The sequence below is a fragment of the Panthera pardus genome, unplaced genomic scaffold, assembly GCF_024362965.1.
Source record: "Panthera pardus isolate Hobbes unplaced genomic scaffold, ASM2436296v1 HiC_scaffold_3, whole genome shotgun sequence".
Taxonomy (NCBI): domain Eukaryota; kingdom Metazoa; phylum Chordata; class Mammalia; order Carnivora; family Felidae; genus Panthera; species Panthera pardus.
Genome location: NW_026526876.1, coordinates 10,801,599 through 10,820,409, shown reverse-complemented (window position 1 = coordinate 10,820,409; position 18,811 = coordinate 10,801,599). Strand labels below are relative to the sequence as shown.

Genomic DNA, 18,811 nt, shown 5'->3' with positions numbered 1-18,811 from the left:
GCAAGCTGACGACACGCGACGACAGGCCCGGTGTCCGCGCCTGCTCCGCCAGCAACGCTGGGGAGATAAGAACGAGGGGGGGGGGGGGCGTATCAGCCTCTGACAGAGCCTCGGGGTTCCCGTTCCGGCCGTTAACGTTCCGGAGGATTCCAACCTTCTATTTTCGTGTGGGTGCCTAGCAGCCAAGCAGGGAGCACTGCTAAGGAAATCACACCCCTGAGCCACGCTTTCCTATCACCCCCTTACGAAACCTTTAAGACACTGGTTTCTCAATTGCTTTCTGCCCCTCCTGGTTGAAATCTTAGCGCTTTAATGTATCTGTGGACCTGTGTGTGGCCCTCCGGAGGGCCACAAACCGCCGTGGTACCTGAGACGTTGCCCTGCCCGCTGTCGGTGCGCGGGATCTATGGCCGGGTGTTCCATACGCTTCCTGGACTTCACCTGCCCCCTCGGGGTCTGCCCTCATCACCTGTATCCCATTTTCCTGCACCTCCACACCTCCCTCCCACTGCGTCCCCGGGGCCCCCATCTCCAGCTACGACCCCCTCTGTCGCCTTCGCGGCCTTCTTCCTGGCGCACTGCGCTCTGACCTACACCCTGCCTCCACCTGTCGGAGGCACCGGCTCCCCGTAAGATCACAAAGAGCCCCGGGTCCCCACGGGAAAGGGCTCCGGCCAGCACTTGCCCCGCCGACGGCAGAAATAAACTGTTGCTCTCCAGCTGAAGATTTTTGATGGCCAGGAATAGCCTCTCCAGGGACAAGCTTTCAACTGTGAATTCACGTACGCGTTACGAACGCCCCCTTCCCAGCCCTGAAAAATTCCTGATTATCCCCGTCCGTGGATGATTCAGCCCGTGTGTCCCCTGGTGTATTCCACCGCCAGGCAAGTAGACGCTCGGCTTTGTTGTTTTCATCCTGTTTGTTTTATCTTATTCTTGTTTTGTGGTCTTTTATTCTTTGCACCTTTCTCTTGGACTCCGATCCACAGAAATAGAACCACCGAGGGCATGAAGACATAAGCACAAACCCACCCTTCGTAGCGTCGGTCGTGTGCCCCCAAACCGGAAACAGCCGTACGCCCATGACAGTGGAGCACCACACAGCTGTTCGAAGGAACCCGTCGGGTGAATCACCAGTGAGCCCCAGAAGTTTCCGCGAGCAACGTCTCTTAAGGGAGAAAAGCAAGCTGTGGGGAGAAGTATATAGTTTGGCAAAGAGTTTTTTCTTTCTTTTTTTAATTTTTTTTTTTTTAACATTTATTTATTTTTGAGACAGAGAGAGACAGAGCATGAACGGGGGAGGGGCAGAGAGAGAAGGAGACACAGAATCGGAAGCAGGCTCCAGGCTCCGAGCCATCAGCCCAGAGCCCGACACGGGGCTCGAACTCACGGACCGCGAGATCGTGACCTGAGCCGAAGTCGGACGCTTAACCGACTGAGACACCCAGGCGCCCCTGCAAAGAGTTTTTTCAACGACCAAAACCAACCGCTCCTTGAAGGGCATCGTGACTTAAGAGCGCTCTGAGCGCACAGAAATTCGCACAGACTCTTTGGGCTCAGCTTGGGGACGTCTGCCAGAGACGGGGGCGCGGGAAGCGGAGGGAAGAGAGGCGGCAAAATAACCCGCAGCTTTTTCTCTCTGAATGGACGCAGCTCCCCGGGAGCAAACCTTCTAGGACTCTTCTCTGAGCTTTGAGCGTCCCCTCTCCGGCACCCTTTGGAGGCCCCACCAAGGCTCTGCCACACCCCAATACTCCCGTGGTGTGCAGACCGGCGGATGAGGAGGAAGGGGGGAGATTTGCCTAAAGGGCCCAAGACACTACCTGGAAGGAAAGGGACTGGGATTTGAATTCTTGTTTACATTGTTCAATATTAATCAAGCCCTCTGTGAAAGACTGAGAAGGTTCTAACAGAGATCCATCAACAGGAAGGAACACTGGGGGTCCCAAGAGGGAACCCCCTGTGAGGAAAGTGGCTGTTCATTCGACCGGGCTCAACGCCAAGTCCTGACGGTTTAAGAGCCTAAAGCTGGGGGCGCCTGGGCGGCTCAGTTGGTGAAGCGTCCGACTCTTGACTTCGGCTCAGGTCATGATCTCATGTTTCGTGGGATCGAGCCCCATGTCGGGCTCTGTGCTGACAGCTCAGAGCCTTCTTAGGATTCTCTCTCTCTCCCTCTCCCTCAAAATAAATAAATAAACTTAAATTTTTTTTTTTTTAAATCACAAAAGTGCTTTGAAAAAAGAAAATAGTCTAAAGCTGGACGTGGCCCTGGTACAGCCCCCTCACACCAGAGTCACAAGTGGGGACCCCGCCCGAGCCTGTGTGAACTAAGAGTCTGGAAGCCCAAGGGTATGTCGTGGTCGAGGCAGGGATCCCTGTATCCCGAGAAACTGACCCTCAGACCGTGCGAGACGGTGTTTCCCCGGTCACCCCACTGAACAAGGACAGAATCGAGTGACAGCGCTCAGAGGGAAGTGCTGGGCCCCTGCAGGCAGGCCGAGCAAGCCCTCAAGTGACCAATCGGAAAAACAGATGACAACATCTCTACCCTGAAGTCAGGTCCCGTGTTTAGACGGTTTAAAGTGACATAATTTATAATGCCATGTTTGTACGTCCAAGTTGTCCTCAAGGAACAGTGACAAATTCATACAGCCCCGTGCCCAAAGTGGGCCCCAAACGCTCATAGTGCCGGGGTGAGGGGGTCATCCTCTAGACTGGCTGTGGTCGGAACCACATTAGCACGGGAGATAGGAGGGGATGCAATTATTCTTAAGTTTATGTTTAGAAAAACACTATTTTTTTAAATTCACTTTTTAAAAAAAAAAAATTTTTTTTAACGTTTATTTATTTTTGAGACAGAGAGAGACAGAGCATGAACGGGGGAGGGTCAGAGAGAGGGAGACACAGAACCTGAAACAGGCTCCAGGCTCCGAGCTGTCAGCACAGAGCCCGACGCGGGGCTCGAACTCACGGACCGCGAGATCGTGACCTGAGCCGAAGTCGGCCACTCAACCGACTGAGCCACCCAGGCGCCCCTAAATTCACTTTTTAAAAGTTTATTTATTTTGGGGGGGGGGGAAGGGTAGAGAGAGAGGGAGAGAGGGAATCCCAAGCAGGCTGCCCACCGTCAGTGCAGAGCCGGACTTGGGCCTCGAACTCATGAACCGTGAGATCATGACCTGAGCCGAAGTCAGACGGACACTTAACCTTAACCGACAGAGCCACCCGGGCGCCCCTAGAAAAACACTTTAACGAGCCTTTCCAGCTCGAACACGTAAGGGCCATCCTCCTCCCCCACAGGCCCCCAGGGAGAGTGAGAGGGCTTTGATCAAGGAGTTCACGTGCCCTGTGAAGGGAGGTGGTGGCAATGTGGCAGTCGGCTGCTGGGCCCGGGGAACGGGGCCTGGGGGTCTGGAAGAGGGGGGAGCTCGGCTTCGGCGGGCCCGTGTGGCAGGTGAGGGCCTCCCTACCGCAGAGGGCCCGGCAAACTCAATCCCGCGACAGGCCTAAGAACGAAATGATCATCGTAAGGACAAAAAACAAAAAAAAAACAAAAAAAAAAAACGAAGACGCTTAGTTCTCCCTGTTGAAGACAAGAGGCCTCTCCACTGTTCCCTGGTCTGAGAGCATCTCTGTCAGAAAACCTTTCGTTTTAAGTTCCTTCTCCATCTCCGTAAGATGCATGGAAATCCTCTTAGAAGCTAAACAAGCCTCCGGTCAGCTTTAGATCCAGGAATGTCTTTCCCAAGGACCCAGGATCCACCCCTTTGAAAGGTCAACATCAAAGGAGACGGAGCCCCTCTCTTCTAGCTTCCGTGGGAGGCTGGAAGCCTGACTGGGGGGGGGGGGGGCCGTGCTCCAACTTGCGGAACCAGCTGCCGTCATCAAGATACAAGAAGTCTGCTTTCCTCACGACGAGGCCTGGCAGTAACACAGACCGCCACCAGTTACCAGGTGGACTTGGGATGAATGGGGCGGGACAAAGGGTACCACCAAGCCTTTTACTTGAGGACCGGTCACTCCTAACTTGAGACCATACGTGTGTGTGTGTGGCTGTATGAAAGGGACCATTTCCTTCTGTCCGTGAGTCTCTTAGCAGATTGCCTGTGAGACGTGTCACGTTCTGGTTTAAAGCGTAGTCAATAACAAAACTGTTTGGGGGCGCCTGGGGGGCTCAGTCGGTTGAGCGTCCGACTTCGGCTCGGGTCATGATCTCGCGGTCGGTGAGTTTGAGCCCCGCGTCGGGCTCTGTGCCGACAGCCTGGAGCCTGGAGCCTGCTTTGGATTCTGTCTCTCTCTCTCTCTGCCCCTCCCCTGCTCATGCTCTGTCTCTCTGTGTCTCTCAGAAATAAATAAACATTTAACAAAAAGACTTTTTTAAATAATAAAACTGTTTCTTTCTCTGCAATCTTTGTGGAGGGGTTCTCCTGGGCTGGGAATTTGGGTTTTTAACTATATTTCCCCAACATAACCCACATGCTTAAAAAAGGAAAAAGGGGGCGCCTGGGTGGCGCAGTCGGTTAAGCGTCCGACTTCAGCCAGGTCACGATCTCGCGGTCCGTGAGTTCGAGCCCCGCATCAGGCTCTGGGCTGATGGCTCAGAGCCTGGAGCCTGTTTCAGATTCTGTGTCTCCCTCTCTCTCTGCCCCTCCCCCGTTCATGCTCTGTCTCTCTCTGTCCCAAAAATAAATAAACGTTGAAAAAAAAAAAAAAAATTAAAAAAAAAAAAAAAAAAAAAGGAAAAAGAAAGGAAGCGGGAGGAAGGGCCTAGAGGAGTAAGACCCCTCATGGGAAACTGGGGTCTTTGGAGGGACACGGAAAACAGGGCAGGGAAGGGGAGAGGAAATGTCCAGGAGTGATGCGGACAACATTCAACTGGGAATTGTTTCCAGTCTGTAAATAACAGAATGGTAGCAGATAAAACACACTGGCATCGTCTAAGTGTTTTAAACGTATAAACTCATGTAACATACGCCCTACGTGGGCCTATTCTTAAATATTTACTTCCCCCTCTGCCACGTGACCTTGCAATGCACCAGACAGGGCAGAAGGGGCGTCACAAAGGGGCAGAGAAGCAGGTTCAAGTGTGGACTGACTTGGGAAGTAGGTATGAGACAAATTCTTTTATAGGCAAAAGCGACCTTTGAAGGGGGTGTGTGTGGAAAAGGTCAGAGCCAGCCACTACACAGGCTGGGAACGCGAGCCATTTTATTTGGGTATTACAGAGCGGGGCGGTCCCCCAAACTGGAGGAACCGGGAGCCTGCGAATGGCAGACGCACGGTGCTGAGCACAGAGGACACAGGTGGAGAGGAGTCTCGAAAATACGAGGGAGGACGACACCCAGTGCAGATCAGACACTTCCGTGCGGTTTGGAGGCTGTTCTGCGGGTCTAGAAGCCCTCTTACCCCCAATAACCAACAGACCAAATCATTTTTGAGGGTCAGGCTCAAGAAAGCAGACTTACTTTGCTCTGGCCCAGGCCACCAGACATACACCCTGGGGGCCAAACGCTTATGAGTGACCTGGAGCCAGGTCTAGACAGGGACCTGCGGGAGGCGTCTTCAGATTCCTGGATGACAAAGCCCCAGTCCTGGGGTCTACAGAGTCCCTAAGCAGCACCGGCCCCACCGCAGTTCCCTAGTTTCCTGCCCCGAGAGCCAGGAGAGCCACTCAGGAAATAGCTGGGGGGAGGAGGAAAGATAAGGACAGCAGGGAAGAGGACAAAAGTGGAACTTAATGCCTAACAAAAGCCACTTACATATAAGGTTTGAGAAGAGAACAATTCTGGTTAAGGGAAGAAGGCATCAGGGTCAGTGACGACAAAATTAACCTGTTACATACTGAAGGCTAAGGGACTCCGTTCACCCGGAAAGGACCAAGGTCACGGGAACTGCCCGCCTATGCCGGGTTCCCGCCCGACTCCACGCTGCACCCTGACACCTGCGTCCCTAACATCCGCACGCACTCCGAAGGGTGGACGCCAGGAGTTTGCGCCGCCCTGCCTCGGTGAGGCCTCTGTTTCTGGTGTCCCCGGGTCCTGCAGCCAGGACGTGTGAAAACGGCCCCGGGAAGGAGGGGGGCCAGTCTTTGACCTGTCACTTTTCCAGGTTCTAGGGAACGAACTCCTGGTCATTTCTCGCAGGGCCGGGCTCCAACGCGGTAGAAACCAGGCGCCGCGGGCCCGCCGGGGTCCTTCTACCGGAGGCCAGCGCGGCCCCCCAGCCAGCCTTCCCCAGGTGCCAGCCCAGGGGGGCCGAGACCCCCTCACCCCCTCTCCCTCCCCGCTTTCCCGAAGGCCTGGAGCCTCATCCCTGAAGCCCCCGACCCTGCGGCCCCCAGCTCCCCACCCCTCCCCCCCAGGCCGGGCGCGGCGGGCGCCTCCAGACTCTCGGCCCCGCCCACCGGGCCCCCTTTATCTTCCCGCAGCCCCGCCCCAGCCGAGCCCCCCCCCACCCCCCAGCCGTCTCCTCCGCGCACAGGTTCGGGCTCGCCTGGGGCGGGGACTGGGGAGCGCCCGAGAGTTGCGAGGGGGCGGGGACGCAGGCCCCTCTTTAAAGGCCCGCGACCGGCCCGGAGGCGCCCCGACAGCCGCCGGAGGCCCCGGGCGATCCCGACGCTCAGGCCCCGGAGCCCGAGCTGCGGCGGGACCGCCATGGGCCGCTACCGCATCGGCGTGGCCACCGGCGCCTGGCTCTTCTCCGGGTCGCACAACCGCGTGCAGCTGTGGCTGGTCGGGGCGCGCGGGGAGGCGCGGCTGGAGCTGCGGCTGCGGCCGGCGCGGGGCCAGGTCAGACGCCCCGAGCGGGGACCCCGACCTTGGCCGGGCCTGGGCTCGCGGCGGGAGGGCGGCGGGGACGCGGGCGGCAGGCGACGGCGAGGTCGCGCCGGCGGAGACAGGAGCCGGAGCCCGGGCCGGGCTCAAGTCCCTTCTCCCTCCGGTCCTCGCAGCCTCCCCACTGGGCTTCCCCAAGTGACCCCAGAGCCGGTGTCAATGCGGGATCGGAGGTCCCGCCAGAGGCTGCCCCGAGGGCGGGCTCGGTGACAGCTCAGGGCTGGGCCCACGTGGGCGACGACGCTCAGTCACTGATCGCTGACCCCGCGGGCCGTGCCCCGCGCGCCCTCGTCCTCCCGGGCCCGCGCCGCGCAGGTGTCCGGAGAGGGGAACAAGGGCTGCCGTCTCTGGAGGCCCTGGGCAGCGGGGGCTCCGCAAAGGCGCCCCCGACCCCCACAAAGACGGCCTCTCCCGGGCCCCTGCTCCTAAGTGTCGCGGACTGTGGCCCCCGCAGGAGGAGGAGTTCGAGCGCGACGTCCCCAAGGACCTGGGGCCCCTGCAGTTCGTGAAGCTGCGCAAACACCACTCGCTGGTGGACGACGCTTGGTTCTGCGACTGCATCACCGTGCGCGGCCCCGGAGCCTGCGAGGAGGCCACCTTCTTCCCCTGCTACCGCTGGGTGCAAGGCCAGGACGTGCTGAGCCTGCCCGAGGGCACCGGTGAGGGGTGGGGGTGGGGGCGGGGAAGCGGTATGGACACTGGGGACCTCGGGGGTCCCCAGGAGGGGCTTGAAAACAGTGGGGGCTCAGCAGAGGAGGTAGGGAGAAGACAAGGATCAGGGAAAAGTTCTCAGTCCCCGAGTGACACAGAGTAAGGCGACTGGAGGGGAAGAAGGATCTGGAGAGCCCTCTTCCAATGAGGGGAAGGGGCCTGGGGGCTGCAGCACTGGTGGAAAACAGAGTGGAAGGCAGGTCTCTGTGTGGCTGGACAAGTGAGGGCAGCGACAGTCAGGACAGCACGCGCAGCAGGGGACCGCTCGGGGAAGACCACGAACCAGGCCGAGAAAGCACGCAGACCCCTGGGAGGGACAGGGCGCACCCCGACAGCGGGCCGGAGGAGGAGGAGGCAGTTCGGATTGGTCACTGTTCCAGACGAGTCCTGAGACCAACACGGACAAGGACAGTAAGGATGGGCGCCTGAGAGGGGGATCCGACACAGGTGAGTGCGGGCACGGAGAAGAGCTAGAACCCGTCAACACACAGGCTGTGCCTCTGAGGCTAAGAAAGGTGAAGTGAGGGAGAGAAGGCCAACCCAGCAGCTCCTCGACGGCTTCTGAAGACAGCCGCAGGTGTGACAGGTGAGGGTGCAGACGTGTGAAACTGAGCAAAGCTGATACATGGTAGAAAGAGGTGCGGTCACACGAGTGATTCAGATTTTGTCAGCTTAATTAAGGTGATGAATCCAACCCCCGGTATTGATGAAATAGGGTCAGGGAGGGAAAGACAGGCTCACAAACATGGGGGACAACCATGACGTTTGTGTCTCAGGGCAAGGGCTGAGCGCAGAGGTGAGGGCCCCCGGGGGGTGCAAGGTCGGCAGGTCTGGGAAGCGCTCGTCTGGGCGACTGATCACGTGAGGCACAGGGAGAGACAGAAGCGACAAAGCAGAACGGGGCCCTCGGGCCCTGACCACCGTGGCTAAGACGAGGACAAGCAGGGGAGAGCCCAGGGCCACGCAAAACCGTGTGGCCAATCACCTTCGTGTCTCCCCAGCGCGCCTGGCAGGAGACAATGCCTTGGACGTGTTCCAGAAGCATCGGGAGAAAGAGCTGAAGGAGAGACGAAGACTGTACTGGTGAGCCCTGTCCCCCCTCCCTGGGCCCCGCCCCTCTCGCTGACGGAGACACCCTCCCTGAAGTCCCCTCCTGTCTCCCAGCTGGGCCACCTGGAAGGAAGGGTTACCCCGGACGATAGCGGCAGAACGCCAGGACGATCTGCCTCCAAACTCGAGGTTCCATGAGGAAAAGAGGCTGGACTTCGAGTGGGCGCTGAAGGCAGGGTGAGGAAGCCTGGGGCTCGGAGCGGAGCAGGGCGGGGAGACCGGACGACGGCGGGAGCGCGCGAGGGGCTGGGCTCACGTCCCCACACCCGTCCTAGGGCTCTGGAGACGGTCCTCAAGCGCGTTTACACCCTCCTGAGCTCCTGGAGCCGCCTGGAGGATTTTGACCAGATCTTCTGGGGCCAGAAGAGCGACCTGGCTGGTCAGTGGTTCCCCCAGGTCTCGATACGTCCCCGATGGCCCCGTTCGGTGACCCGCCCTTCACACCCCATAGTCCCCTTGACTCCTCAGACCCTGTCGGCCGACCAGGTCACAGAGGCCTCCAGAGTGACGAGCCAGGGGCCGCAGACAGGGTGGTCACGTGCCTGAACTGCCCCGGTAGGGCCTGGAGGGGAGGGACATCCGGGAGGTGACAAATACTCCCTCCTCCACTCCCCCTGGCCCCACAGAGAGGGTTCACCGCTGCTGGCGGGACGATGAACTTTTCGGCTACCAGTTCCTCAACGGCGCCAACCCCATGGTGCTGAGACGCTCCGCCTCCCTGCCCTCCCGGCTGGTGCTGCCCTCGGGGACCGAGGCGCTGGGGGCCCAGCTGGAGAGAGAACTCCAGGTACTCGGTCTCCGTGGCCGTGTGGGCGGGGGAAGTGGTAAAGGCAAGGGACCAAAGATGGGTCAGGGGAAGGGAGGCCTGGTCGCCCACTGTGCTGGGCTGCGGGGCCCCGTGCAGAGAGCCTAAGGATGACAAAGCGTGGAGACGGGTGCCGCGAGGAGCTCCCGGCACGGAGGGGAAACGGGACGAATTCCCAGGGCCCCGGCGGGGCCGGAGACGTTAGCAGGGACGATGACGTTCCCTGGCTGACGTCATACTCCCGACACGGGCGCCGCCAGCGGGCGAGACCTGGGGAGGCTGCCTGGAGGAGAGCAGGGTCTGGAAGGGCCGCGCGGGTGTGCGCACGTGCCGGCTGGATTCGGCGGCGGCCGTGGCCGGGGGCCCTCTGTGCGGCGCTCGGACGAAAAGGAGACATTTGGACGGGAAGCGAAAGAGCGTTTGCCGAGCTGGTGGGGACCAAACACAGGGAGCAGAGCACCGAGGGGTGACGGCGAAGGGGACCGGCCAGCCTGGCAAAAGGACAGCTTCCGGTACCCGTAACGCAGACCGGGCCGGACGCGGGCCCGGCTCTGAGCCCAGATCCGCTAACCGCATGACGCTCCGTTTCTTGGCTCAGCGAACCTGACGGGGTGGGATCAGACGCTCCGGGCCTGCCAGCGGGGCTCCGGTGCCGACACAGGATGATGGCAAGAAACTAGATCAGGGCCGTCGCCTGGCCTCTGCCTGGGCCCCCCGGGGGTGCGCCGTCAACCGTAACCTTGGGCGCGTCCCTCCTCCTCCCCGCAGAGCGGTTCCCTGTTTGAGGCTGACTTCAGCCTGCTGGACGGAATCCCGGCCAACGTGATCCGAGGAGAGAAGCAGTACCTGGCCGCCCCCCTCGTCATGCTCCAGATGCGGCCCGAGGGGAAGCTGCTGCCCGTGGTCATCCAGGTGAGGCGCCCCGGGCACCCCCTCCCCACACGGCTCTGTCCGCCCGACCTCTGCTCCCAGCTTCTTTGTCCCTCACCCCCACCTCACTCAGAGCGGCCGGTCCGCCTGTCACTCTTGGCTTGCTGGCTCACCCAACTGGAAGTTCCCGTTCTGTTCGAGAGCCATACTGGCCTTCTGGATTCTCATCCTGTACCCGGTGGTTCTCAAACTTTTGTGGGCATCACAGTCACGGGAGGGCCTGTTCAAACACAGGTGGCCGGTTCCCCCCACCAGACTTTCGGGTCCAGTAGGTCTGGGGGTAGGAACTGGGAATCTGCACTTCTAACAAGTTCCAAAGCTGCTGCTGGTTTGGGGGCCACACTCTGAGAGACCTCTCCTCTCTCTGGGGCCCCTGACTCAACACCCGTCGTCCCGCGAGTCCCTTCCTCCCACGGTTCTCGACGGTCCGGTCCGTCACCGAGTGCTGCTCACCGTCTCACACACCCAGCTTCTCCTTCCCATTGCCCGCCCTTGCTCGGGCCCAGGCTTGCTGGGCCCCCTGCTTCCAACACCCCTGCACTCGCCCCACCATCTGGGCAGCGGCGCGCAGTGCCGGCGGGAGGCAGGGCAGGAGGGGGCCTCGGTCTTCCTCCTAGACCCTAACCTGCAGGGAGCAACGCCTTCCGTACTCGGCCGTGGCCGCCCCCGGGGCCGAGCAGAATGCCACACAGCGGGCGGAGGGTCAGTAGGTGTCTGCTTTCCTTCTTGCAGATCCAGCCCCCCAGCCCCAGCTGCCCCGCGCCCCCGCTGTTCCTGCCCTCGGATCCCCCGCTCGCCTGGCTCCTGGCCAAGATCTGGGTCCGCAATTCCGATTTCCAAGTGCACCAGCTCCAGTACCATCTGCTCAGCACTCACCTGGTGGCCGAGGTCATCGCCGTGGCCACCATGAGGTGCCTCCCAGGGCTGCACCCCGTCTTCAAGGTACGTGCCCTCCCCCCCGAGCCCCAGTTCACAACCCCAGAGAGAGGAGAGAGCCCAATGCCAAGCGGCGCCGCAGGAACACAAAAACGTTTACGCCAGTCTGTGAACGAAAGCGGGGAGACGAGGAGCAAGACCGTACAGCTTGACACCCGTGTGTCCGTGACGTCAAGTCACTTAACGTTTCCTCGGGAACGCTCTGAAATTCCCAGGACGCTGACGATGTAGCGATGAGCCTGGAGTACAGCTGGAATGTTGTTAGTAAGACAGCAGCCCCGTCCCTGCCTTTGGAGAGTCACCGTTCGGCCAGGAAGGCAAGTGACGCCCCAGAGAGCCACCCGGGAGAACAGTAACCGGGCCTGGAATTTGACGTCGCCAGAGACAGCCTACGAGCGCCACGGAACTCACGGGGAATGTTCTGCTGCCACCGAAGAGCGTGCTGAGTCGGAACAGATCCAAAGGCCGGGAGAACGCCCCAGCAGGCTACCTGTACCTGCCCGGGACCGGCACACAGAGACACGTGCTGGCAAGGTGGGGGCGTGAATGAAAAGCGAAAAGAAGTCAGAGACTTTGTGGAGGGAGGGGCCAACGGCTGCAGTGATCCCGGGTGTGAGACTGGAGACGGGCTGGAGGTCCACGCTCCCACGACACCTGGGAGCCCACAAGGTGGGGGGGACGCCCTAGAAGGTGGTGAAATTCTATAAAACAGCGAGTTCAGGATCCATGGCTAGGCAGAAGGCAGCAAAGTAAGCCTCGTGCTCGCTTAAAAATGTTCTCAACGTCTTGATGGCACTTTAGGTACAGGGACGTGGCGGGGAGGGACAAAGCTGATACCAGCTTCCGAACGAGGCTGGTTGTCAGCAACGGCAAGGTCAGGAGAAGAGCCGGTCTGGAAGCAAAGACGGGGTGTCCAGTTTTAAAAACGGGGCGCCGAAGGGTCGGCAGGTTGGCACGTGAGTCCCCGCCGTGGGGTTTCAGCTGGGGGCTTCCACCCCTCCCCCAAGCCTGGCCGGGCGCAGCCGCGGCCCCCGCGAGTCCGGGACAACACAGACAAGAGGGACACCAGCGTGCGCAATTGAGTCTCAGATCTTGCCGATCTCGTGATGCCCCCGTGTCGCCGTCTTCCGCTCTTCTGGAATGGGTTAGGCTTCTGTTCACGCTCGCGACCCCCCCCCCAATCACTAGCGCAGCCCTGTCCCCGCCTCGCCCCGCTCATCACTACGCTGCCCCGAGGCACGTCAGCCCCACGGGAGAGCGAAGCTGCTAACGTCACAAAGGTTCCTCCCGCAGCCTCTGGATCTGGATGCAGGGACAGACTGGAATCCTGACCTTGGCACCTCCCAGATGCGCGCTCAGAGTCCTTGACTCCAAGCGGGGATGACGGGAGCTCCGCTGTGGGTTTGTGACGGGATAAGAGGACGTAACGCCACAGCGTGCCACAGGCTGAAAGCCACAAAGCACATTCGCTCTTGTGATTATTGTGGCTGTTATGAGGGTTGTTGGCCCTCGGGGATCTTCTCTCCCCCTGTGGACTTGGGGCTTTCTAGGACACTCAGGGATCACCGGGGTCATTCCCCGCGTGCAGCATCTACAGCGCAGATGAACCCCACACTTCAGGAAACCTGCACGTGACCTGGGCGGAAGTAACACAAAACAGTCTGAGATCAAAGAAACGCGTGTGGGGGTCAGACGGCCTTTTTCATGCCTAATAAAAAGCAGTTTCTTAAAGCTATTGAGATTAGAGGGGCCTAACCGCCAACCTGGGGCTGGGGCAGATGTGATGACGCCCCCCCCCCCCCCAGTGTAAGCAGGCAGCTCAGTATGGCCCCTCCCACGACTCACGGAACCCCCCCCCCCAAAAGGCGCCTCCCCTGGACTGCAGCGCCAGATGGGGGCGTGGCTCTGCAAACGAGCAGAGAGGCTAATTTAAGCTAGGAGTATGTGCACGACACAAATATAAAAGCAAATAAAAAGGACACATACACTCAAGGCGGGAGTAATGAAGAGCAGTGGTAACAGCCGCAGCCTGACTCCCGGGGCAGCAGAGGGCACGAGAGCAAGTGCTCAGGGACGCACAGACAGGCCTGTCCCCGCAGCACCAGGGAGGAAAGCGTCCAAGGGGGAGAGGGCCACCAGGCCTGGCGCCACACCCCAGGAGGAGAGACCCCGGCGTGGCCTCCCTAACCCCCCCCCCAACCCCCTCCACCCCAGCTCCTGATCCCGCACATCCGCTATACCTTGGAAATCAACACCCGGGCCAGATCCCAGCTCATCTCGGAAGGAGGAATATTTGATAAGGTAAGGAGGTGACGGGCCACGGGGTGGGGCTCATCACCCAGCATTCCGTGACCTCCCGCTACTTTCAGGATCCCAGACGGTGGGAGTGTCCTGGCCCTAAACCCACGCGCCTGTCCCTCTAAGCTCGTGTCTTTAAATGTGGAACCCCACCTCCGAGCCCCTGCACACCGTGCTCGGTCTTTTCCCTCAAGGCCTCTCTTCTCTCTTGTCGCAGGCGGTGAGCACTGGCGGAGGGGGCCACGTGCACTTGCTCCGTCGGGCCATGGCCCAGCTGACCTACCGCTCCCTCTGTCCTCCTGACGACCTGGCTGCGCGGGGCCTGCTGGGAATCCCAAGTGCCCTCTACGCCCACGACGCCCTACGGCTCTGGGAGATCATTGCCCGGTGGGTGAGAGTGGCGGCTGGGAAATGCAGGGGCTTCGGGGAGGGGGCCAGCGGGGCTCTGACCTGAGGTCAGCATGGGGCAAACCTCCCACATGAAACCTAGAAGGTCCAGGGGCGCCTGGGGGCTCAGTCGGTTAAGCGTCCGACTTTGGAAGGTCCAGACAGGAGGCGCAGGAACTCAGTCCTGGGGAGACAGGAAGAGTCGGGAGGCAGCGGACGTGCAGGAAGGGTGGGCAGGTAAACCACGGGGTCTGGCGGAGTCAGGGATTCTGTCAGAAGAATGCCTTTTTCAGCCATGGGTCCAGAATTCTTTTTTTTCTTTTCCCGTGTTTGTTTGTTTAGATATTTGTTTTAACGTTTATTTGTATTTTTGAGAGAGAGACAGAGACAGAGCAAGAGCGGGGGAGGGGGAGGGGCAGAGAGAGAGGGAGACACAGAATCTGAAGGAGGCTCCAGGCTCCGAGCTGTCGGCACACAGCCCGACGCGGGGCTCGAACCCATGAACCGTGAGATCATGACCCGGGCCGAAGTCGGATGCTCAACCGACTGAGCACCCAGGTGCCCCACGAGTCCAGAACTCTTAAAACTAATGGCACACGTTTCCTTCCTTTCTAAACTAGCGTTTGGAAAGAGCTAGGGAACGTCCCCCAAGACAACTCCGATAAGACCTGTCCCTACAAACAGTGAGCATCAGCTGGGCAGAGGCCACAGGAAGGGAGTAGAGGTCAGAGGCTGGCGCCTTCTCCCCTCAAGGAGCTCAGCCCCTTCTCCTCTGGGCAGGTACGTGCAGGGCATCGTCCGCCTTTTCTACCACAGGGACGACGTCGTGAGAGGGGACCCTGAGCTGCAGGCCTGGTGCCGGGAGATCACCGAGGTGGGGCTGTGCCAGGCCCAGGACCGAGGTAGGACCCTCCCCAGAGACAGGAGCCCCATCTCGGTCCTGCCCCTCTGGGTTCAGGCCCCAACCCCTCACCACACCCCCCTCTCCAGCCACGCATGAAGCTTCGGAATCCCGTTCCCACCTCCTCCTACTGAAGACAATTCCAGATACCCAGGGACTGTCCTCCGCAGAGACCCTGGCCATCAATCTTTACTGCCATCCCCTAGCCCAAGTCACAGATGCCCCTAATCCGCCACAGCACGGGGGCCCGATAAGACCAGGACCACAGCCAGGGTGGGACGTGCCCGGGTCCCGCTGGGGCTCCCGTGCTCTCCTTGTGGTTATTTTCCTACATGCGATACAAACAGGGTGAGTTTTCCACCGAGGCCCGGGGTCCGGCACTCAGCTTCCCGGCCTTCTCCTCCTGCTTCTGTGCACACGCTCTGGGCGTACTGCACACACCCACGGTGCGCGGTCACATCTGGGGCACCCTCAGCACCGTCCGCGCCTTGGCACAGACCTGAACTCCATGCACTGCCCCTCGGGGTCCCAGTTCCGAGGCCAATCTGGCCTCCCTTCCCCTCGGCCGAGATCTAGCCTCCGCCGTTGGCACCCCCACCTGCTCTTTAACCTCTGGGGAAGACACAGCTTTTCTCAGCTTTTCGCGGGTCCATCCTCCCTCTCCAGCACACACGGGCCAGCAGGGACCGCTTGAAATCATCCTTCGGGCATCCTGCGTCCGGGGAGCCGCTCTGGCCAGGCCCCGGGGGTACAGTGGGCGATAAACCAATGCCTGCACTCCCCCTTCCGGGGCAAACTTGCCCTGGTCCACCTCAGTCCCAGAAGACCCTTCTTCCTCTCCCTGGCCATCTCCTCCCAACCACCATCTACATCTGGAAGATAAAAATAAACACTCATATGGCAGCTTTAATCTCCACCAACTGCCTCTCATTCTCTCTTTTCCCCTCTCCCCCCCCACCCCACCCCAGTTCTCATGGTGCTCGTTGCCTAATTTTCCCGATAGCCTTTCTAGAGGAAATGTGCCAAAATTAAAAACAGCTTGAGAAAAGCAGTCAGGACCCGGAGTTCAAGGTCAGCCTCTGCCTTTTCCCAAAGATGGGATCCTGCCCAGCAGGTTAATCTCTCTGGTCTTTGATTTTTTTTTAATCTACAGAAGGGGAGTGATTATATATGTTCCTCTTAACAGGATAATTGGGTCTCTGAGTCCCCACCTCCGCTGTAAAACCAGTGGCCCGAGACCACCTTTGTGGAAACCCTCTCTCGGCCATGACACCACGAACACGGGACTTCTCGTAATCCTCACCTTGTAACTCAGACACTTATAATGCCCTTGTTCCAGAGTAGGAGGAAACATCCCTAAATTCTTAACCCCTTTTTGAGGCAGAAGATATTCCATCAGTCAGAGCTGTTCACCCCCAACCCTTCCGTAATAATAATTATTATTTATTGAGAATTTATAATGTATTAGGTGGCTTCAATGCATTATCTCTTTTATAAGGTAGGTGGCATCCACACTTTACAGGTGAAGAAACCGGGGTTCAGAGAGATTAAGTCATTGGTCTAAGGCACCCAAATATTATTGCTTGAACTTGAACTGAAACTCACATCTAATGCAAATATATTTGAATAAAGGAACAAATACCCATCAATGCCAAAACACAGGTGACCCTTAAATAACGCAGGGGTGAGGGCACCGACCCTCCCCCACATACCCAGCAGTTAAAAATCTGCATCTACGTTCTGACTCCCCCCAAAACTTCACTACCAAGAGCCTACCGTTGACCGGAAGCTTTACCAGTAACATAAACGGTCAATTAGCATGTATTTTGTGTGTTAGTCTATGTATCGTATGCTGTATTCTGACGGTAAAACGAGCTAGGGAGAAGAAAACGTCAAGAAAACCGTAAGGAGCATACATTTGTAATACCGTACGGTAAATAACCCACACATAAGCGGACCCGTGCAGTTCAACCCCGAGTGGTGCAGACATCCCAAGACGTCAGCCTTCAGGTTTCTCCTCTCAGGCCGTAGCCTCCAAACCCCCTTCCTCTCTGCCCAGGTTTCCCTGCCTCCTTCCAGTCCCAGAGTCAGCTCTGTCATTTCCTTACCATGTGCGTCTTCACTTGCACTGCCCAGCACGGGGCCATCAACCAGGGCCAGGTATGACAGCCGGCAGCCCGGGTCCCCGAAGGCAAGTGTCGGACCTTGGGATTCCCGAGGGAAAGACGGGGGTTCCAAGCAGAAGTACCAGGATCCTAGGCTTGCAGTTTCTTCCCCCAGCTGGACTGGTACGCCTGGGTCCCTAACGCCCCGTGCACCATGCGGATGCCCCCACCCACGACCAAGGAAGACGTGAAAATGGCCACAGTGATGGGCTCACTACCTGACATCCGACAGGCCTGTCTTCAAATGACCATCACGTGGCACCTGGGTCGCCGCCAGCCAGACATGGTGAGACAGGACTCTGGGAAAAGTCAGAAGGGAGACATGAGAGTGAGGGTCTGCATGCTTCTGCCTTTGGACTAGAAATTGATCGACGCTTTGTTCTTTCCCAGGTACCTCTGGGGCACCACAAAGAAAAGTATTTCTCAAGCCCCAAGGCCCAGGCTGTACTAAGACAATTCCAAACAGATCTGGAAAACTTAGAAAGAGAGATCACAGCCCGGAATGCACAAGTGGACCTGCCCTACGACTACCTGAGGCCCAGCCGCATAGAGAACAGTGTTACCATCTGAGCTCTAGGGCGCCCCCGCCTGGAGGCCTTCAGATCCGCGCTAGTGCTGAGGCTTCATCTTGAATTTCCAGGAGTCCAGTCTCTGCTGCTAAAGCTCTACTCTCTCCCCGCAACTAAAGCCCCCACGTCAGTATCCCACCAGTCCGGGGGGCTGCAAACCTTTTCTGTAAAGGGCCAGCAATAAATGTCTCAGGCTTTGCAGGCCACGCGGTCTCTGTCACAACCACTTAACGGTCCCGAAGCGGCACAAAAGCAGCCACAGACGATAGGTCACTGAAATGAGGGGTCACTGGGCTCCTGTAAAACTGTACTTATGAGGGGCGCCTGGGTGGCGCAGTCGGTTAAGCGTCCGACTTCAGCCAGGTCACGATCTCACGGTCCGTGAGTTCGAGCCCCGCGTCAGGCTCTGGGCTGATGGCTCAGAGCCTGGAGCCTGTTTCCGATTCTGTGTCTCCCTCTCTCTCTGCCCCTCCCCCGTTCATGCTCTGTCTCTCTCTGTCCCAAAAATAAATAAACGTTGAAAAAAAAAAAATTAAAAAAAAAAAAAAAACTGTACTTATGAGCCGTGAAATATGAACTTCAAAGTGTCACAAAACGGTCTTCTTCTTTTGGCTTAGTCAACCATTTAGAAATGCAAGAAAACCTGGTGTTTTGCTGGATGGACCCGCACAGACTGTGGGCTCGATTTAACCCGCAGTGGGGGGACCTGCCTGGGGCTGCTCTGCGCTAGCCTGAGGCACCGCCCCTACTCTGCGAAAACGGTTCCAGAGAACCTCTCGGAGGTGGGGCAGAGGTTTCTTGGATAAATCAACTACTTCAACTAATTCTCCTTTCCCGGGAGCTAGACTTCCTGTGCAGTGGCCAACTTAAATCTTCCTGCCTCTGTTTTTTTGGCAACGTCCCGTCCACCCTGTTCCCCCTATTTGCACACCTACCCGGAAGGCCCTTGAGTAACAATGATGCTCCTGGGCAAAATAAACACCCGCGTGCCTTGATGGCTTCCCCCCCCCCCCCCACCTCCGCCAGTCTCAAGCACGAGAGGCATGAAATTCATGTCCCAAGGCCACTTTTCCCAGCCCCTTTGGTATCCCAGGGTCTGTGTTTCCCAGGATTCAAGTTCGTTCTCACAACCTGTTTGAGAATGATATGCATTAAATAAATGGGGG

General features: G+C 58.7%; 1 protein-coding gene and 1 long non-coding RNA gene across 10 annotated transcripts in view; one reads left to right on the top strand and one right to left on the bottom strand.

Moving 5' to 3' along the window:
• The window catches only part of LOC109245996 (uncharacterized), a 78,353-nt gene that overhangs the window by 58,399 nt on the left and 1,143 nt on the right, over positions 1-18,811 (bottom strand). Inside the window, exon 2 of the long non-coding RNA XR_002071174.2 lies at positions 17,295-17,375. This is a non-coding gene — a long non-coding RNA (uncharacterized LOC109245996). The remainder of the gene's footprint in view (positions 1-17,294; positions 17,376-18,811) is intronic.
• Positions 6,526-17,849, top strand: LOC109245992 (polyunsaturated fatty acid lipoxygenase ALOX12). Of its 9 annotated transcripts, none has more exons than XM_019413674.2 (14): positions 6,543-6,788; positions 7,288-7,492; positions 8,546-8,627; positions 8,709-8,831; positions 8,930-9,033; positions 9,281-9,441; positions 10,228-10,371; positions 11,122-11,331; positions 13,540-13,626; positions 13,841-14,010; positions 14,827-14,912; positions 16,971-17,071; positions 17,192-17,362; positions 17,467-17,849. In XM_019413674.2, exons 1-14 carry the CDS (start codon positions 6,654-6,656, stop codon positions 17,644-17,646), a joined length of 1,959 nt encoding a protein of 652 aa, XP_019269219.1. In that variant the 5' UTR covers positions 6,543-6,653; the 3' UTR covers positions 17,647-17,849. The 9 variants fall into 9 exon arrangements, 8 of the variants coding, with proteins under 8 accessions (XP_019269222.1, XP_019269225.1, XP_053748945.1 ...); XM_019413673.2 differs by having other exon boundaries at positions 6,545-6,788; positions 14,791-14,912; XR_008418799.1 differs by lacking the exon at positions 17,467-17,849 and having other exon boundaries at positions 6,530-6,788; positions 14,791-14,912; positions 16,098-17,071; positions 17,192-17,214.

Bases quoted from the DNA above. Each gene is read 5' to 3' on its own strand.
- LOC109245992 (XM_019413673.2), top strand. From the start codon at position 6,654: ATGGGCCGCTACCGCATCGGCGTGGCCACCGGCGCCTGGCTCTTCTCC. The intron at 11,332-13,539 runs GTACGTGCCCTC...CCTCCACCCCAG, and splicing joins GGCTGCACCCCGTCTTCAAG to CTCCTGATCCCGCACATCCG. The intron at 14,913-16,970 runs GTAGGACCCTCC...CTCTCTGCCCAG, and splicing joins GTGCCAGGCCCAGGACCGAG to GTTTCCCTGCCTCCTTCCAG.